General features: G+C 36.9%; 1 protein-coding gene across 2 annotated transcripts; it reads right to left on the reverse strand.

Moving 5' to 3' along the window:
- Positions 1 to 1677: 1677 nt before the first annotated feature.
- On the reverse strand, positions 1678 to 20224 carry LOC143849341 (protein PIN-LIKES 6-like). 2 transcript variants are annotated; one of them, XM_077358337.1, is made up of 11 exons: positions 20067 to 20224; positions 19146 to 19658; positions 16206 to 16285; positions 14599 to 14723; positions 10579 to 10700; positions 8236 to 8421; positions 6914 to 6988; positions 5310 to 5410; positions 4052 to 4104; positions 2989 to 3183; positions 1678 to 1995 (listed from the first exon to the last, which is right to left on the reverse strand). In XM_077358337.1, exons 2-11 carry the CDS (start codon positions 19314 to 19316, stop codon positions 1874 to 1876), a joined length of 1230 nt encoding a protein of 409 aa, XP_077214452.1. In that variant the 5' UTR covers positions 19317 to 19658; positions 20067 to 20224; the 3' UTR covers positions 1678 to 1873. The 2 variants fall into 2 exon arrangements, with proteins under 2 accessions (XP_077214452.1, XP_077214453.1); XM_077358338.1 differs by having other exon boundaries at positions 20001 to 20197.
- Between the last annotated feature and the right edge of the window lie 240 nt (positions 20225 to 20464).

Below are 20464 nucleotides of genomic sequence, written 5' to 3' on the forward strand. Positions count from 1 at the left end.
GACAAATAAGCTATCTTATAAGGAATTCAATTCTCTCTTCTTCTTTTTTAATTGACAATTTCATTGATACTATGAAGATTACATTGGGGACCAGGGGTCCCTACTTGTATTACATAGAATCAATTAAGGGGGGCCAGTAGCATACTCCTAGGCCAGTAAAAACTAAAATAAGTGATCTTCTGGGTCAACCGTTACAGTAAGGTCCACACTTCCATGCGCTGCCACTATGCCAAATAATTATTTCACTTTCCTTTCGAATTCTTCATCTACTACCGCAGCCTAGAGTGCCTTCACCATTCCCCCTTCCTTTCCTTTACACTGCCCAATGTTTTCAATTGAATCGAGTCCAACAAAAAGTACAATATTTGTGGGCCCCATCAAGTCATATGTGTGACCTGTCACATCACACAAACTTCTCCACCACTTTCTAACTGGCGAATTCGATTTTCAAAAATCCCGCTCAAAGGCCTGAAGCTATTGTGCGCCCTTAACTGTGCATAATAGCCAACCAATCGAATCCGATCTTCGGCGGCCTCCACCTTGCGCCACCGCCCGTCCCGGGGGATCCCTGTTAAACTACCAAGCCAAAAATCCTAGCCTAACCCTAGAGACCACCATTGTTCACCCCAACTTCTTCCTCTTCATCTCCACCATAACCTAAAACCCTAACCCTACCCTTCCTTCCACCTAACTCTAGAGACCACTATTGTTCACTCTAACATTCTTCCTCTTCACTTCCACTAAACCCTAAATCCCTAACCCTACGCTACCTTCTACCTAACACTATTCTTACCTCCTTCTTGAACCACTACCTCTTCAACCACCGCCTATCACCACTCCAGCTAACTAACCTAACACCCCGGCCCTTCTAGCCCCAACCTTACACCTCGATCAAACTCACCACTCCAGCTAACTAACCTAACACCCCGGCCCTTCTAGCCCCAACCTTACACCTCGATCAAACTCATCTTTTACCTCCCAAACTCCAGACGGCAACCTCAAAGCTATCTACGGCTACCCATCGCCTCCGCCACTCAACACGGCCCACAGATCCGGCGACTCACGGCTTCCCAAAGCCCCTTGCCGTTCATCCGCCGCACCATTTTCAACATCTCACGTGCCTTCCGAGTTTCATGAGGGAGATGAGGGTTTGGAATAACCGGTCGTCTCAGTACCGTCGTCCGCATCCTCTATCATACTTTTTCTCCACCTCCACATTCAACCTCTTCCTTTTTTCCTCTGAATCCGGCCACCGTTTTTCATACTCCTGCCACGTCCACCACTTCCAACTCACCAGCCCACTTTCTCCATCCACCCTACCCAGTTCTTATCCTTTTCCCATTAAATCCGGCCCACTCGGACCCAGATCCGGCCATTCCGCACCTCCAGCCACCATTGCTGCATCCCCTGCGAGATCTGCCCAACTCCGGCATCATCCAGCCACCAACACCTCCCTTGCCCATCAAGGGAGAGATTAGAAAGTAGAAGAGATAGATCTAAGAGAAAGAGAGACCAAAGATATAGAAAGAGGAGGGAACAGAAAAAAGCAGAACGAGATCATGGAGAGATCAGAAAAATGAAAGAAAAAGAGATAGGGGGAGAAAGAGAGAGATCAGGAAAGGAGAAAGTGAGGAACACCCCTCTTTTTTTTCATATCATAATTGAGGAACACCCCTCTTTCTTTCTTTTTAAACAAAATGATATGATATTTGCAACTTTTTCCTCTTCTTATAAACACATGCATTCCTCAGAGACACTGAAATGCCTGAAAGGCAAGGAATGTACAGTATGAATATTGTTCTATTATATCAGCCTTTAACATGAATAGATATTGAGAGAGAAGGGGGGGACGACATAATATACCGGTGTGCCGTCAAAAGAGTATTGCGATATAGAGAACAATCCATCCGGCCATGGAGAGGACTGAGAAGATGTGAACCCAAAACAAAATAGCAGCTGATTCACTTCCACACCCTCTTAAGTTGGCAACAGCACCTACAACCATGTTACAATAAGATAATCACATTGATTTGCCTTATATATGAAAGAAAAGAAGAGCATATCTAACTTACTACAACAATCTAAGGCCCTGTTTGTTTTGGATTTTGAGAACCTATTGTCATTCTAAAACTGATTATTGGACTCAAAATTAAACGAAAATTTGAGTCCAATAATCAGTTTTGGACTCAGTCGGTTCTCAAAATCAAAATCCAAAAAATAAAAAAAATAATTGACAGAAGATCCTCATTTTCAATGATCAGAATGCTGTTAGGTGAAGAACCCTGTAAAACCAATGGCCTTTTCTGCACCCACAAATTGAAAATGAAAGCAAAACAAGTAGTTTAACTTATATAATCGAAGAAAAAAAAGGGATAAAGAAAAAAATCCATTATTTCTCAGTTCATTCAGCACAAGTTTAAGATATCTGTAATTTTGAGTTTTCCGTCAACAGAATTGTATATACTCCGATGGTTTTGCTGATCTAGAAGTTCACCAAGGTGATTAAAATACTAGCACTGGAAATTATCTGATGGTAATTTCTTCTTATGAGGGCATAATCCCAACCACGCTATGGCAAAGTGAATATATGTATTATGTGTTAGAGTTCAATCTCAGCTGACCAAAATACCCTCTAAAGATCCCAAAAAGTCTCCCAACACAAAATACTTGGAGTGCTTCACTAGACAATGCATGCAGCTATAATTCAATGCATGAAGGAAATGACTAAACAGACCCTCTTTTTTTTGGAAGCTAACTAAACACCCCTTAAACGTTTAGTCCAATTAAAAGAGAGACTGACCCAGTTGCACACTTTTTATCCGAGTAACTTAGATTTTATGGGAATGGATTTATGAACATCATAAAAAGTAGACAACAGGGATAAATCCAGGAAATTTAGAAATACAAAAAGGCTCTGCCTTAATTTTTTTTTAAGAAAAATCAAAATCATAACAAGATATACATGAAAATATAGATCGAGTATATTACCAGAAAGGACAGATGTGGGCATCGTATGCTGAAGAAGAAGGACAAATCGGAACATCTTGTCGCCTTCCGGAAGGAAACCGAGCTTATCTGCCAACGTAACAATGCCAAGCCCTACTGGAGGAACCAAGATCAACCGTGCAAATATAATTGCAGCAATAGTTCGAAATCCTAGCTTTGAACTTCCTGGTCCCGGACCTGTAGGCAACCAAGGAGGAAAATGGAGAGAGTATTAATTAATATCAATTACCATCAATCAAACAAAAATATTGGTTGAATGTAATATATCGCCGACCTACTGTCTGCCAATATGTTATATATATAGATTTATAGGCCATGTTTGACAACCATGAATTTTTTCCATGGAATATTAGCTTTACCAAAGGGTGAGTGAGGACAGGAGAGGGATTGAGTGAGGAGAGGGTTAGAAAGGCTGAAAATTAAGGAAAAGAAGCAAAAAACTCCACTCAAAATGCAATTTATTTTTTCCTTATTTTTTAGCCACTTCTCATCTTTCCCTCATTCATGTCCTCTTAATTCTCTCTTTCTCCCACCCTCCGTTCCCCTATCTCACCAATTGATAAACTAATATTCCATGGAAATTTTTTTTTCATGGTTGTCAAACACGGCCATAGGGTAATTCTAACAAGGAAAATATAAAGATAATTAGTTAGCAGTATTTAACTGATGGCTGAAATTCCCATAAAGATTATGTTTGAGAGATCAAGATCGAGGAGAATCCTTTGGAAATACATCAATTTAATTATCAACAATTACCAAAATGTTTTAAGGTACTTCTAATAATCAAAATATTTTCTCAAAATGAAGGAAATATGAGAACCATCATACTTTCTCAAAATGTTTTAAGGCACTACTAAGAATCAGAATATTTTTGGTCTCTCAGGTTACCCTGTATGATTTGATCATGAATAGAAATCTAACCAAGTTCAGCTTAATAAACTTTCATGATCTACTAGATTAAAAATTAAAATTAAGTGTTAAGAAATGAAAGAAAAGCCTTGACTTTGTTGATATAGAAACATAGTTGGAGAAGATATGGACTTACCATCTACAAGATTGCCGCCCAAAGCCAGTAAAATGCATGGAATCATAGCATCCCTGAGAGTCAGACCATACTTTAATGACCGTTTAAAGCTTAAAATTCAAGTTAAGATTAATCCCAAAAAAAACTAGTCTTTTAGTGAATAAAGAGGGATAAGGGGTATCCATGTAAACACAAGATACAAAATCAAATATTATTACTACTACCACTACAGGGATGTTTCTCACTGGCATTAACTCTGGTAATTTCACAAGAAGAAAGTTCATCACTGGCATATGCATAAACACACATGTACACAGTTTATCAATGGTATACGGATACACAATAAGGGGAACACGTACACAGTTTCTCACTGGTCTACGCATACACAATGAGGGGAGGGGCCATATTGCTTTCCCACCCAGCTTGTTTTTTACATTTTTATATATTCTGGTATTATTTTTAGGAGGATTTAGATCTACAACTCACTCTTTGAGCAACTGGAAGCAAGGAAGAATGTGCTTCCGGATCTCATGCTAAATTTAAAATTTTAATGTACTTTATTTGTCTAGATATGCTTTATATATTCTATTCTATACTAATATGAACCATTATTGATAATCAGATTATATTTCAAGAGATATTATATGGTGCACGATTGTAAAGTCCAGTGCAAGCGGCACGACAAAAGTACCGCCCTTGATATTGGATCCAACAGCAGCCTCTTAAAAAGGGGCTGCTGTTGCCTGTTGGATCAAATATCAAGGGTGGTACCCCCTGCACTAGACTTCAAGCTCGTATTTCAATATTATGAATTTTCAGAGTATCGGGTTTTGGGAGGGTCATCATGATCACGCCAACATGCCATGTACAAATACAAAAACACACACACCCCAGAAAGCACTTGAAAAAGAGTACACATATACATATACAAGATTTTTTTTTCAAAAAAAAAAAAAAAAAACCTACACATATACAAGATACATAATTGTTTCTCTATTTTCTCTTAAAAAAAAGCTTTTTCATGATTAATATATGTGTGTATAACTGTATATACATAATCAATAATGCCTACCAATCGAGCCATGAAGAAACAACAAAGAAGGTTCTAGTCATTTATGAATGAAGTATGAAAGGATGCCATATCTGTTTCATGTCAGAAAAGATAAATACAAATAAACTTCAATTTAAGACAGTATAATTTTGTAGTGAAAATAAATCTCTACTAGTGACTCATTTGAAAGGATAATGTTTCAAAAAGAAAGATGGATAGAAAACATACCCGAGAATGATCAAACTGTCAGTGAAGAAAAAGAATGGGGCATCATCTGTAAGGATCAAGTGTTTCAAAAATGGTACAACACCAATAGCCATTGCCAGGATCTGTCACAAGCACATAGACACAACTTAATGGCAATCTGTTCATAAGTTAACATTTTCAATCAAAGACACAACACTTTATATTTTAGCTGGTACAATCTATTGACATTGACACTCCTTTTGCATAATTTATGCTTATTCTAATTGTTGGGTTTAATATTTAAACTTTAACATTCAGATAAAAGGCATGTCATGTATCTCAAATTTGAAGGATCTGATGTCCGGTAACGTGTCCGACACTGACAGTCATGCCATTCCGTGGTAATCTCATGACTAGTTAAAAAACATCATTTCTATAAAATCCGGAACAAATAGCAAAATATGAGTGTCATACTGGCCCATGTATCAAGCAGGGCACAAACCATGCATTGGCCAATAGCCTGGAATTTTTTCCATTCAAAAATTTAAAAGACAGTGAAGAATTAAGAACGCTACTGATATCAGCATTACCATGTTTTGATAATTGCACTAACTCATCTTGTCTTCTATTATTTAAACAGCTGTCAAAGGTAAAAAGAACGGACAAGTTAAGTTTGTGTAATTATTAAAACATGGTAGTGCCAACATCGGTAGCCATTAAGAATTGTTCTCATTTCTATGAGCTTTTTAAATGATTCTGGCACATTTCGATTTGAAAATTGTATGTGTCCTGATTAATGATGTAATTTATCCTATACAATTGGTGATTTTCCTATTGTTTGCATGTCTGCCTGTTTCCCTCTCTCCTTATCCTGATATATTTATTAACAATATGACTAACATAACTTAGTAGAACAAAATGTATTAATAACTTGATCTATCCAAAGAATAGCTTCTAAATCAGCAATAAAATAAAAGACAAAAAGGCAATAGAAAGAAACAAAAAGAAAGTAACAAAAGGAAAAAAAAAAACAAGCAAATATAAGTAAACAATAAAACAATAAATTAAAAAATGAGCAAATAAAAGACGCACACCGGTCTAGCTCAAAGAATGTCAATAATCATCATACCTTGATTTGTTATTGAAGCTTTGATTTGTGTTTTAATCCTTGATTTTGGTCAGAGAATCTTCACAAATTCTAATACAATGTTTCCCACAAAAGCAAAAAGAGAAAACATTGAAAACTGAAAGCTTTGTAGGGATCAAAGTGTGTTTCCATGCAACCAAAACACACGTGTATGCAAAATGATACACGTAAAAGTATTAATCAGCTCATATGGCCTATAAATGAACTATATGGTCAGCATAACATTGGTATGACTTTGTGCACCCACAGACAATTGGGGACGTATTATATAGGACCATTGACAATCTGATACATTTTACATCGGCCAATATTTAAAATCAGTGTTACTGTGTTAAGGGGTTTTGGTGTCCAAGTTAAAAGGGCTAGTAACAAAGATGGTGATCCATGATACAGATTTTCCTTGATATTATAACATTTAAGAATAAGAGAGAGATTTTCTCAAATTCAAGGCACCAAAATAAATCAATCAAATCTTCAACTTCTAGATAGCTATACTTACAGAAGCAATGATGGGAGGCTGAAGAATTTGCTTAATCTTCAACTTTTCAAAAATAAAATATAGGGTGCTGGTTATCTGAATCAGAAAGCACAAAAATCAGTGAAGCCGAAATCTGTCCTTATAAAAAGAAAATTAGCTGAGCGCAAATGAAGATCACCTTAATTTAGCTAACTCAAAAAATACTTTTGAAAAATATGACCAAGTTGTCCAGTTGAAGAATGCCTTTTGAAGGTTAATAGATCCATCAAGCTTAAGCATAACCTAATTGCAAAGCAGTATCGGCATTCTTCAAGATGTTCACTTCTATTTTAGAAATTCTATAATTATACTTGCATTTTTAAATAAATATTTCTACAATTTTAGAATACTGCATGCTACCTAAATGGCATTGCATATTGACTACTGAGTATTGAGAAATTTGAATTGCAAATGACAATATTTTAAATAACGAGCATCTTTCCAAGCAGTCAGCGATAGCAACCATGCGGCAGACACATAGATGCTCCATTATCCAAAAAAAAAAAATCTGTGTTGAAGATGTGTCAGACACATGTGAACCTACTACTAACAAGGAAAAAAAATTCCAGTCTTTATTGTAATTTGGCATTATTTATGTGCTATCTATATAGTTTTAGTGCAGCCCTAGTAATCTAGGAGAACTCTTCTACAACATTATGCTTTCATTAACTAATATTCATATAATGACAAATTGAGGTGATATCATGCTGATTTCCATGGTCTGATACCAAAACATCTATCCTAGTAACAGTGCTACCAATCAATTGTCCATTAGCCACAGTTAAGATTAATGATCAACTATGACATGACATTAGTGAATTTTGACTAGGTTCGACTAATTATGGTTTATACAAGGAACTCAAAATTATAGAACTTCAAAGATCTTTAGTGTTCTACTCATTAAAACTGTGATTTTTTGCCCTAGGATGGATGTTAGTTATGATTGTGCTTTGAAGGTTCTTGTCCTAACAAGTTCAGTTTTCTTCAAGCAGATTCTCCATTTGTTGGAATAAGGGTTGCATTTCTAGGCTTTTATCTTCACCAACATAGTATGTTGCTTATTACATCATCCGTGCTTGCAATGGAAAGTCTTTAACTGTTGAACTAACAGCGGTTACTTTCCTAAGGAATGGACAACTTGACCATATCAGGAAGAAGAGTCTATGGAATTTCTCATCTAAACAGACAAAATTTTAAAGAGGATTACTCCGATCGCTAACAAAAAGAGAACCTGCAGTGTGCATTTTTTTGCTGTAATGAAAGTGGAATGGCACTAAGTGGATAGTCTTTATACTTCTTCTAACCTTTCCTCTCTTTGAAGTGACTGTATCTTTTGGTTCAGGCTCTGATAGTAAGGGAACTTGCTCAGGCATACTACTCTGTGGAGCAGTAGCCTTCACTGGAAGCTTATTCTCTTCATCACCATCAAAGGAATCTCCGGGAGGTGCAAGCATATGAAATACGTACGTGTATAGAATGATGGCGCCAACCTGCGATATACACATATTTCATTTAAACCAAGGTTAGTTTTAAGAAAAGAATGGAAAACTCGAAGGACACGGAAATGTCAATAAAGGTTTTTGATAGAAATAAAATGAATATATCTAGTCTGTACAAAAGCAGTTAATCATGAATCTATAATAATCTTAATAAGTGAATTGTCTTGTTTCCAATTAGTCAAAACAGTGTACTGTTACATTAAAATGATAGATTTTGGTCAATGATATTCCCCCCCCCACCCCCCCCCGTGGAGTACGCATTCGCCTCCCTTCTAACGTGATTTGACATAAAAAGACGTTAAAGTTGCCCACTGTTCACATCATCAGGGGGGCAAATACGTACTGCAGAGGGGGTGAAAATATCATCTCCCTAGATTTTAATGCCTTCATAAAGGAGCATGCATTTAGTCAACACAGACGAGTCCACGGCACATGCTTCAAGCCTTCAAGAAAAAAAAATACTCAATGACTCTAGATGACCAGCAGATCAATGTTCTGGTCTCAAAGTTCGAATTGGGTGAGTTAATAAAAAAAAACTTGTGGGGATTTTATGAAAAATCCTTTACCGTAGAGGTAATTGGCCAAATCAAGTTGACTACCAAGATTACTTTGTGAGTTATTGAAGATTAAATATATTTTGCTACATTAGAAATGTAATGCTAAGGTCACATTACTCCAGTCACCCACCCTCATCCTAGGCCTGCATTTACAACTTGAAATAAGCCTAATAGTGACATCTTGATGTAGTGAAACTACTGTTGTCACTGATGGTGTTAGTAGTATTTGTAAGAGACAAAAAAAGGTTACCATGACACCCTACTGTTGTCAAAGTTTTGTTTCTTCTATTTTTTTCTTATTTTTAATCTATGCTATATAATATATATATAATGGGAAAACATTGGTCAAACATAGCCCTAAGGCTATTTAAAAACTTATAAATGTAAATTTTCCTTCAACTATTAAACACTTACAAATGTAAAATTTTTATAGCCATTAAATATCGAATAAGTGTAAATTTTTCTATAGTTTTTAAATACCTTACATTATGAATAACTATATTGAAAGTTACTTAAAAAGTGTAGCCAGAGTGGCTAAAATGTTTAGTATTAGATGTTCGGTTATGTGTTCAAGTCATCACGCTCGGATTTTCCACTTTTATGGCGTGATCCATAGCTCAGTTGGAAGCTCCTTTGAGTGGGAACAACTAGGTTCTAAGTTCAAGTCATCTTACCTGTAAAAGAAAAAAGGAAAAAGAAACTATATTTAAAGAATGTGTATGTATTATTATATGTTATATTAAATATGGTTTTATTATATGCAAATATCCTACACATAGCAACACACTCTCTTTAAAAGAACAAAACTAAGCTATATATAAGAAGAAAAATAGAAAGCCTAAGTATCCCACACAAAACTAAATAAAGAAAGGTGGCTCTAGACCCCATATGCATGCCACATGCACATAGCCAAATCGATTGAATTTGGGGACAACTACAGGTCTTAACCCATTGCATTGCAACTGGTCCACCATAATTGGGTGATCCTAGAACCTTGATAAATAAATAAAAAGCTTCTTTGGGAGCCCATCAAAACAAAATAAACCCTTGATTTTTTTTTGGCACTAATATCACAAATGGGGTGTGCGTCTAGCGTCGGACCAAGATCATGTAGATCGCCTCATGGAAATCCACCAAATCAATGATCCTCATGACAAATACCATTAAGGACATAACTCAACAATGATCATTTGTGCACTCATATATGTAGGGTCACTTTGGTTGCCATAAAACTTATTCCTTATTTTCAAGTACGAATATTGTAATTTAATCTTATTTGCAAATGGAATATTTCAGACCTCTTTGGGCACCATTAACTATATAATTACTAAAACTATTATAACCATTATTTGCAAATAATCATACATAACTTAAAAACAATTTGCATATAAGATTATTTAAAAAAAAATAGAGATATCCAATGAAACCCTTAAGTTCTCAATTCTTATTGTCTATATAATTACCTCATAAAAACTTCTTAAATAAAGCACATATACATTCGTGCATAGTTGTGCTGTTGTTGTTTGTGAATAACGAGAATGAAAAGTTTCGGGATGGTTGAGCTACTACATTGGTATATTTCAAGACCTACCCATTGCCCAAATGAGATATAGGCATTTCCATCCTGGTTACATTTCTTTGTGTCACCGAAAGGGTTGGATTTGTCTCGACATAAAGCTGCAATCAAGACAAGTGGTATATTTCCAATGTTCCCTGCGTTAAAATTTTTTAACAAGTCATAGCCCAATTTTGTCAATAGCAAAAAAAAAAAAACAGTCCATTTCCGATTACATTTTATTCAAGTTTTGATTGAACATAGTATACAGCTCAAGATGCAAGTCCCTACACTTAAGTGGCAAGTGCAGAATGAAAAATAATTAGGCAAAAGAAAATAATCAAATTAAAAAAAAAGCAAACAAAAAATATGCATAAGTTCAAAACAAAAAATAATGAAATTGGGAACCAAATGATCCTGATTCAAAAAATAAAATAATGAAGTACATTATGCAACCTATGATACTCGGATATGCCTAGAGGCCCAATAATTGTTCTGTTTTAGACGTATGCCTCTCTATTCAAATTGCATTGACTCCATAATGAGTCAAATGGGACTTGGTAGAAAAGGGAAGGACTGTATGATGAAATGTATCTCGGCAATGTGGGGCTCGATTTTGATAAACGGGACTCGACGAGGTTTTTTCAAGACATTGAGGGACCTTCATTTGAGAGACTCATTATTCTCGTTCATTTTCACTATCTTGGAGGAAAGTTTGAGCAGAGTGATGGATAGGGCCAGATCTATCGAATTGATTGAAGGTTCCACCATAGGTCAATCAGGGGTAGAAATCTCTCATCTACAATATGCTGACGAAACATTACTCTTTAGCAGCCCTAACATCTAGAAGCTTAGGAGCCTTAAGGCTGTCCTTAGGTGTTTTAAAGCTATGTGAGGTCAGCGGGTGAACTTTACCAAATCCGTTGTCATGAGTGTGAGGTTGAATGATCAAGAGATAGAGGTGTTTGCTGAATCTTTGGGATGTAAGAAAGGAGGCGAGATTACAAATTCCTACCCTGGCTTTCCACTTTGCATTGGCAGACCCACAAGAAGCATATGTGACCTGATGCTTGAGAGAATGGAAATGGAACTCACCCCTGGAAAATGACCGCTCACTCTAGGTGGCAGAATCAATTTGGTCATGATGGTCCTGGCCAACCACCCTCTATACTTTATGTAGTTATTCTTGTGTCCGGCTTCTGAAATCTATAGAATAGACCAACTTCAAAGAAAATTTATGTGGAACGACAAAGAAGACAATAGGAAATACCATCTAGTTAACTAGAACGATATGTGCAAGCCAGTTAAAGAGGGAGGTTTAGGGATTTGGAGGTTGAGATTGACGAACAATGCATTACCGGGAAAAAGGTTGTAGAGATTAGGCAAAGAAAGGGACCACCTCTGGAGAACTATGATGGACGCTAAATATGGCGCCAGCTTTGGAGGATGGGACCCCATTGATAGACAAGAGGAATAAAGAGATAACAGTGTGGAGGGATGTTCTGAAATTTAAGGTTGGTTTCCTAAAAGGGATCCAATTTAGAGTGGGAGTAGGGGATAAGATTAGCTTCTGGCTAGACATTTGGTGCGACAATAGAACACTAAAAGAGAGTAGCGTGACAAACTATCTCCACATAAACAATAGTTAAGGTGGATTGGCACATAGAGTTCCAAAGGAATTTTTTCGAATGTGAAGTAGACAATGTAGTGACTCTTTTAGTCATAATCAAATCAATATACATCAGGTGATTGGGAAAGGATAAAAGGGTTTGGAGATGGCCTTCCATATGGCTCTTTCAGCGTTCACTCCTTCAATCATTTGGTCCCCCTTAACCTCCCTCGCTTGTTTGGAATATTTGGTGCTTTCAAGCCCCGTTATGAGTGATGGTGTTCTACTAGACAGCTTACCACAATAAGATCTTTAAGATTGACCATTAACACCACGGACATAAGTCAATTGTCAACTATTGTGCATTGTGTCTTGCTGACACCATACGTTGATCACCTGTTGCTTCAATTAAAGTCCACTCGTAAGCTTTGGTATTTCGGGTTTGACCTATTAGAGTCTAATGGGTTGTAGTCACATCACGGACTATGTTGATCCATGGCCTTTTCACCCATGGCCTCCCAGAGGAAAGATTCTTTGACTTTTTTCTGTCATCTCGTTGTTGTTTTGAAGAGAAAGAAATAGGAGTCTTCAAAGGCACCTCAAAGGGAGTTGGCAGGATACAGAGGTAAATGTTTCTGACCGCAGTTCAGTGAGGCATCAGGGAGTTGGCAGTATACAGAGGCAAATGTCTCCGACGGCAGTTCAGTGGGGCATCGAATCTTATTTCATTCAGAGGAATCACGATGTCTTCTTTCTATAGTCTTGGGAGGTTGCCAAGATGAATAAATACTTCAAGGAGGACCATGGGTCCCAGGTAGCAACTACCCCCACTAAGGAAATTAAAGATGAACTTTGATGGCTTGGGTTTCGTTAACCCCGACACGACGAGCATTGGTTGTCTTCTGAGAACGACCAACGGTGGTACGATTTGGGCTTTCTTGTGTCCAGTCAGGATAAAAGACTAATGAAACAGAGGTTCATGCGATTCTTTATGGAGTTAAGCTTCAAGACCAAACACAGATCACGCAATCATTGAGCGTTATTCTCTCAACATGGTCAGATGGTTGAGAGACAATGCCAGACACCCATGGAGATTTGCGGACGCTATCGAGGAGATTCATGACACTCTGGAGGGTCATAGTGTAGGGCTCATTCATGTTTGGCGCTCTGACAATTCTTAGGCAGATGCCCTAAACCGCTCTGGGGTGACCAGGGAGTTGATCCCTCAATTTGACCAACCCAAATGACAGGTGTTTCTCCAACAGATGATTCTGTTCGATTTTCTCTGAAACTACCCTATCTTTTTTTATTTCCTCTTTTATCTTTCTCCTTTTTCTTTTTACAATTTAGCAGCTTTGCACTTGACCACCTCGGTCATTGGGATTTGTCACTTACATTAATAAAAGTTCGCGATTAAAAGAAGAAGAACTTTACCACAGTTGATCTTTCAAAGGAGAACTTTGCCTCTACTCCAGCGGAGTTTCAGTATACATTACCAATAAATAATAAATAAAAAAAGGAGTACATCACCAATCATGCATAATTTCTGATTTAATAGGATAAGATTGGATATGTCATTTTCTAAAATTGATATATACCTATTTTCCTTGAAATTACTAATACTTCCCATAGTGAGGCCATTTTGAGCTACATCTATGGGTCATGTCTCATATTTTCTGCTGGCTTCATGGATTGACTGCATTCTGCTTCTTGGCATGTATATAACTGCAGAGATTTATTTAAAAGAGCTTAGATGTCAAAGTTAGAGCTCATGCTATACGTCCCTAGGAAATTAGGAATAGGATTTCCAGGTATCCAGTGGAAGAGGTCTTTAGGCATCAAATTTCACATGGTTCCCTCAGAAGACCCTCAGAACTTCATCTGAAAACTACTATGAATAAACATAATCTACATGTTACAAGTAGCATATTTGCCACAAGTACATGGCATTTACCTATAACTACCTAGGTGCCACAAATTCCACTAAGCCACAAGCTACTGGCAAAATTGCTTCATACTTTTCAACTAGTTTTTTTTTCTTTTCTTTTTTTTTTTGAAATGAAAAAAAATGTGGCCAAATCTTGTCACTGTTTTGGCAGTATGGGCATGCCATCATTGATGGGCTAAAAGACATCTTTTTGAAGGTCACACCCCATTGACTTGTGCAATGGGTACTCAAGGGGAAAAAGGCATTTTGGGATTTTCGTTCGCATCTCCCTCCATTGTCCAATCCAATGTCATAAGTCCATATACAATTCAGTATTTGCCAATTCTTGCCTCATCACATACATGAAATTTGGAAATAGATTTAGATAAGAATGTCAAGATAGAAAGAAAAGAAAAAAGTGTATAAATAATCAAAAGAAGCAAATAGAACCAAACAAATATGTAACCAAAAGTAACAAATAGCTACCATGACTTGGGAATTTTAGAATGAAGTAACTAACCGATTCCGATTTTGATAATGGTAAACTTGAAGTACGGATATGGTGGCCGAACAATGAATGCAACAACTAAACCAATTAGGGAACCTGATATGGTAGCAAGAACAACATTGACCGGAATAAACCACCTGCAGATGAAAGCTGTTATGAAACACATGAAGGCATTTAGAGGAATAGGTGAAAACTGAAAAGAAATAATTTACTTTCACACCAGAAAAGAAATCATAACACTACCAACTCATGACCAGTTAATTAGCATATTAATAATTAAAAGCATAAAAAAGAAGGAGGAAACACGATTAGCTAAAATTGTGGCTCCAAATCAACATGCAGCCACTGTTTCCCAGAAAATTTTATAAGCCACCAAAATCAAACACTTTTCAAACCACTGAAGAAAGGATGACCCGTACATTCTCTCCATATTGTAAAGCATTTGGTTTGAAACATCTGCTTCTAGGACTGCAGTAAATTTTGGGTAGTAACCGGCTCATTGTCTTTTATTCAAATCCCTATGTCATGGCAAGATTTTCCATGGACAACATTTAAAAAATGAAAAAAAAATATCACACAAGGAGTTCCATGCCATACCATCACCACTGTACACATGACACATAAGTACGATCAGGGCCATTGATATCGTGGACCTCACGTAAATGAGTCGTGAGCAGCCCAGAAAACATTGTAATCAGATGACCCTAACTGCCTGATCGTAGTATCTTTGCCTGTTAGGTGTTGACCTTTTGCCCAACTTTGTCTTCTGACCATCCATTTATAGTTCTATTGATTGGATGACTAAGCCCCATCCATGCAATTTTCAACGAAGGCCCATTCATATAGCAGCCCTCGATCTACGGCCCCGATCGCTATGCAATTAAGGCACGTGTACAACAGAGATAGTCAAGACAGTGTTGCATGCAAATATCATGCCACAGCCACAGGTGAAGCATCGTCACAGCTCATGGAAAATATTTTAAATAGTAGAGCACTCGAATGGTCAAGAAAATTTTCTTTACAAAGAAACCAAGGATTTGGCAAGGAAGCTGCATGTGAAACAATTACAATAGAATTTATGAAAATGCTAGTGAAACTATATGTTGGACAATAAGAATATCAAGTTCAGTGTCAAGAAATTTTTGTCGTGGACGATACGTAGGAGTTATCAAATTATGCTACAAAAACAGATTATTTAATGCTTCTACCTTCATAACCAACATTATAAATATAAGTCATCAATTCATATTTAATTTTTTGGCTGGTTTAGTGCATTTTGCCACTCTGCTAAAGTCTTTTGGATGTATTTGCCATCAGATCTAGTTGCTACCACTACCACCTGTCTAAAACTGCTAATATATTTTTGTTCTGTCAATTTTGAGAGTGCCAACATTCAAATAAAATAACCCATAGATCTGCTGATATTCAGCAGGCTGCAGCAGAACCATATCCATAATGCTAATGTAGCAGAAACTGACATTTAAAAAAACTCCTCCAATTCGATAGACTAGTTTCACTTACAACCACATAATTAGCACTGTATTAAGCATAAGATGTGGCGGGCGTGGATGGGGGGCGCGCGCGCGCGCGCGTGTGTGTGAGTGGGTTCTGATTCTTACCAATCGATCATTTTCTGTAAAGTCACAGCTCTTCCAAGTTGAGAGAATATTAAAGATGGAAGGAGAAGAGAGAAGACCAGCTGTAACAGAAATTGCCACAAGATGTTAATTATCCATGCCATAACCCAAAAAACCAGTAAAAAAGGAAAACAAAAGGGAAAAATGAAACTTTTAGGTATGTTATTTTATTTTATTTTTCGATTTACAACAGATTACAGCAAGACTTTTTGTTTTGAGAAAAAATATATACTTTCATTTTTCATTTTTTGTTGTTTTGATCGTAGTTTCAAAACTCCCCCGCATCACCGCGGACTCTCCCGAGTCGACACACTTTTTCCTTGGCAGCATTCTTGTCTGAGTCCACATTTTGCCCTATAAAGTCAATCTAAAGTCCTTTGACTCTCCTGAGTTATGACCTTGTCAACCGAGTACTCGACCGCATTGGGCCGAGTCGACTAGGACTTGCTTTTGGCCATGTTTTGACCCGCAACTGCATTTTGAGATAGAGGTTTCAACCATTTCAATCGAAATTTCAAATTTTGACCGAAATAATGAAGTGGAACGAATCCATTGAGATTTTGTTTCGGTGGAGATGATAACGGAAATATTTCAGTCGTTTACCAGTAACGAGAATTACAAGGTGGTCGCTGATCAACATCAAAGAGACCTATATTTCAGCATTGGAGATCTAGTGATTGCATTCTTTCGACAAGAGCGATTTCCGATCGGAGCTTACGACAAGTTCAAGAGGAAGAAAGTTGAACCATACAGAATCCTCAAGAAGTTAGGTCGAGTGTATTTCAATTGGACCTTTCTGAGGATGTTACGACTCCGTTCGTCTTCAATGTTTTTTTTTTTCTTATGGGTAAGCTGGGGTTAGGCAAGGACCCCTACCGGACTATTACTGAAAAAAGAGAGACATGAAGCAAAATAAGAGGAGCCAATTACAGTCTTTGATAAATTTGGCCTCCTCGGTCTGTATTTATGGTTTCTAGGAGCCTTTGAGGTGCTAGAGGCATGGGGATGTTCATTCCTTTACAAGGACATGTTCGTCTTCAATGCTGCCGATCTTTACTAATATCATGGAGACCCGCCGGAATCCGATGATATTGACAAAGAGACACACCCCCCCCCCCCCCCCCCCCCGCCCCCACCCACCCACGCACGTCTGGGCTCCACCTTCTCTCTTTCTTTCTTCTTTCTTTCTCCTTCCCTCTCTCGATCGTGTGCAGTTACCAGCCTTCCCCTCTCTTTCCTCATCTTCTTCCTTCCTTCCTCCCTTTCTCTTCTCTCACTCATCTCTTTCATTCCCCAACATCTCTCGGCTTGTGACTACTTTTACCACTATCTCCTCCCCCTCTCGTATCTCCTTTCACTCCCCCCCGCTCCCTATGGTTGCGACCCCATTATAGTCGCCTGCTTCCTCCCCTTGCTTTTCCTCGGATTCTCTTCGCTTCTCGATTGCAAGCTAATGATTGTTTGCACCATATTTCCTGCTCATGTTCTTTCCTTCTGTCTTCTTTCTCTCCTCCCTCACCCCCCTCTGCTACCCCTCTATATTCTCTCTCTATTTCTTTTGTGTGAGATCATCCCCTTCCCTTCTCTCGTTGTAGCTTTCTGTCTCGCCTCTTGGACACCACCTACATCGAGACGACCAAGGAACAAGGCCCGGCACATCGATCCCAGGTATGGTTTCCATCATTATTTATCACATACATACCCCTTTATGTCCCTCTCCTTTGATCATTTTCCCTTTCTGTCTCCCTACATACCCCTTACCTTTCGTTTTATCCTTTACCCCTTCGTCAGAATCATTCCTTAACCCTTGTCACTTTTTTACCTTGCCCAGATCCAAATATCCAATGATCCACCATCATTCCCTTACATCCATTAGTATTTTGTAGGAAAAATCCAACTAATTATTTTTTTCATTTCAGGAAAATTACTCTACTGTCATTGATTATAATGCTGTAATTAATTTGATTTGGGAATGTATGTTGTTGCCTATATAGAACTAGAGACCCTTTTATGATCCAAAGTTCTTCGAAATTAACCTATGAACTTCAGATTTGCACCATATATATATATATATATATATATACGGGTATATTGGGTTGCTCACATGGTACATAGTATAAGTGGATGCTCAACAGAGAATCCACCACTCCTATTGGAGAAATTATATTAAGATGGTATCTCATATAATTGGACTTGAGAAATCTGACCAGTTATATTTGATAAAATATTTTTATCAAACATTCTTGCAATTTATGTGTAAATATGAATACATTAGTTTGTCAAAACGGGATTTATAAATTCTTCTGTGAGGTCCAATTAATGGGAACCATGAATCTTGAACGGTGATTTTTATCTAATCTTGATGGCCCACATGTGATATTGTATGGTGGAGGGACTTTTCTATCAATTTTACGTGGGAAGGTTCACACTTGTAATTATTTAGATCTCCCTCTAACTTAGTTCTTGAAACCCTAGAGCTATAAAACTCAAAGGAGACGGATTTTTTAGAGTGTATCCTTGGAGGCAATGAACTTGAAATGCTTAAAAAGTGAAGTAAATTCCTAATTCTTTTCTTTAATATTTAAATTTTTTATAATTTTTATGTGGAGATTTAAAATATAAGATTTAATGCTTAAAAAGTGAAGTAAATTCCTAACTCTTTTGTGAACTATATGTGGAGATTTAAAATTTAAGAATTAAAATTGTTTTAAATCACATAAACTTTATAAAAAAAAATCTAAAAGTAAAAACTTTCAGCTATAGACATTCATTCAACTAGAAAAGGAAAGTTCACAAAAGAACAGTCGAACAGAGACATCAGTACATCACGAGAAAATTCTATCTACTTCTTTTCTTTTTTCTCTAGTTATAAAAAAAGAAAGTACCTTTCATAAGAAAAAGCTAGAAGTCTCTTTTACTAACCCCGTTAAGAAGCTTCCGTCCACTTGCAGGGAGGATGTTAACATACTTAGATGCCATCAGAAACCCCATAAAACACATGGTGAAGACTTTTGCTATTGGAAGAACCGCGAACATCATTGTCTGGAACACAGATTCTCCACCGCTCTGAATTTCCATCAAAAACCTCTCCATCTTTTCCCAAAACCCTAATTCCTGAGAAACCAAAGCCTCAATGCATTCACCTCAATATTCTTCAGCTGGAATTTTGTGAGGCTGAAATCTCAGATCTTTCAAAGCTATAAATCTCTTCGTTCAAACCTCAGGACTTTTTTAAAGATCATGTGGCTAGAGAGAGGATTTCTCAGTTTCTGTGATTAAATAAGGAATATTCGAAGCTTAAATTGCCTTCTGAGCTTTGCTTAAAAGAAAGTTAAGCCTCTGACAGAGGCTTCTACCAAACTTTGATGCGAAAAATATACTATTTATAGTTGCTCCTCTTCTGAACAGATCCAAATCTTGTTCTTCGGGAAAATCCTTAAGCAAATAAATAAAATTCATTAGTTCTTCCAAAAATTAAGTAAAAAAGGGAAAAAATTTCATAAGAACATTAAAATACAAAACAAATCCTAAGAAAGAAAAAAAAAACTTAAGAAATTCAAATAAAGAGAGAAGAAAGGGAAAATGAAACTGCATTCGATAACTTCTTCAGAATCAAAACATTATTCACAGAGATCTCAACACAAAATTCTGAAAAGATTTCTTCAGTAATCATTTTTCTTCTACAACAATTAATCTTAAGAACGGAATAATATCTCATTAATTCTCAAAACAAAGAGATGATTATAACACAAAATTTTAACAGAAATCAGATAAAACCTCGTCAGAAATCCTCCAAAAACGCAAATCTCATAATTCTCTAGTAAGAAAAAGGTAGATGATTACACTCTTTTTTTCTTGTTTTCTTCAGTCTTTCAGAAATCTCTGTTTTTTTCTCTCTAAAACCGTATAAATCGGAGGAAAAGGGAAAAATTTTGCTGTTAAAATTATTCTCATAGAATCAACTGCGAACAGATCTCTGTTTTTCCTGAAAAATCGCCGCTTAAATAGTAGGAAACTTAAATAGTACTATAGGAGGATTGATTTATATAAACGCCCTAATTATTGGACAAAATTACGAATGTAACTCTTCTAGAGTCGTAATGACGTAATCCGTTTCAAATACGAACGAGACAGCTGGATCAAATTTGGCCTTATTTGAGCTCCGATTCGAAATTACCAAAATAGCCCTCTCTGTTGCAAATTTTTTTTATCACATTCATCAATAAAAACTTTTTTTTAAT

This window comes from Tasmannia lanceolata, unplaced genomic scaffold (assembly GCF_043159265.1).
Source record: "Tasmannia lanceolata isolate RefF3 unplaced genomic scaffold, GAP_Taslan_0.1 ptg000018l, whole genome shotgun sequence".
Classification (NCBI taxonomy): Eukaryota; Viridiplantae; Streptophyta; class Magnoliopsida; order Canellales; family Winteraceae; genus Tasmannia; species Tasmannia lanceolata.

What these genes read in the sequence shown, in the direction of transcription:
- LOC143849341 (XM_077358337.1), bottom strand. Translation starts at nt 19,316, where the DNA reads ATGGAGAGGTTTTTGATGGAAATTCAGAGCGGTGGAGAATCTGTGTTC. An exon ending in CATTATCAAAATCGGAATCG is followed by an intron (nt 10,701 to 14,598) that starts GTTAGTTACTTC and finishes ATTTTAACGCAG; the next exon opens with GGAACATTGGAAATATACCA. An exon ending in GGGCGGCAATCTTGTAGATG is followed by an intron (nt 3,184 to 4,051) that starts GTAAGTCCATAT and finishes GGTTGCCTACAG; the next exon opens with GTCCGGGACCAGGAAGTTCA.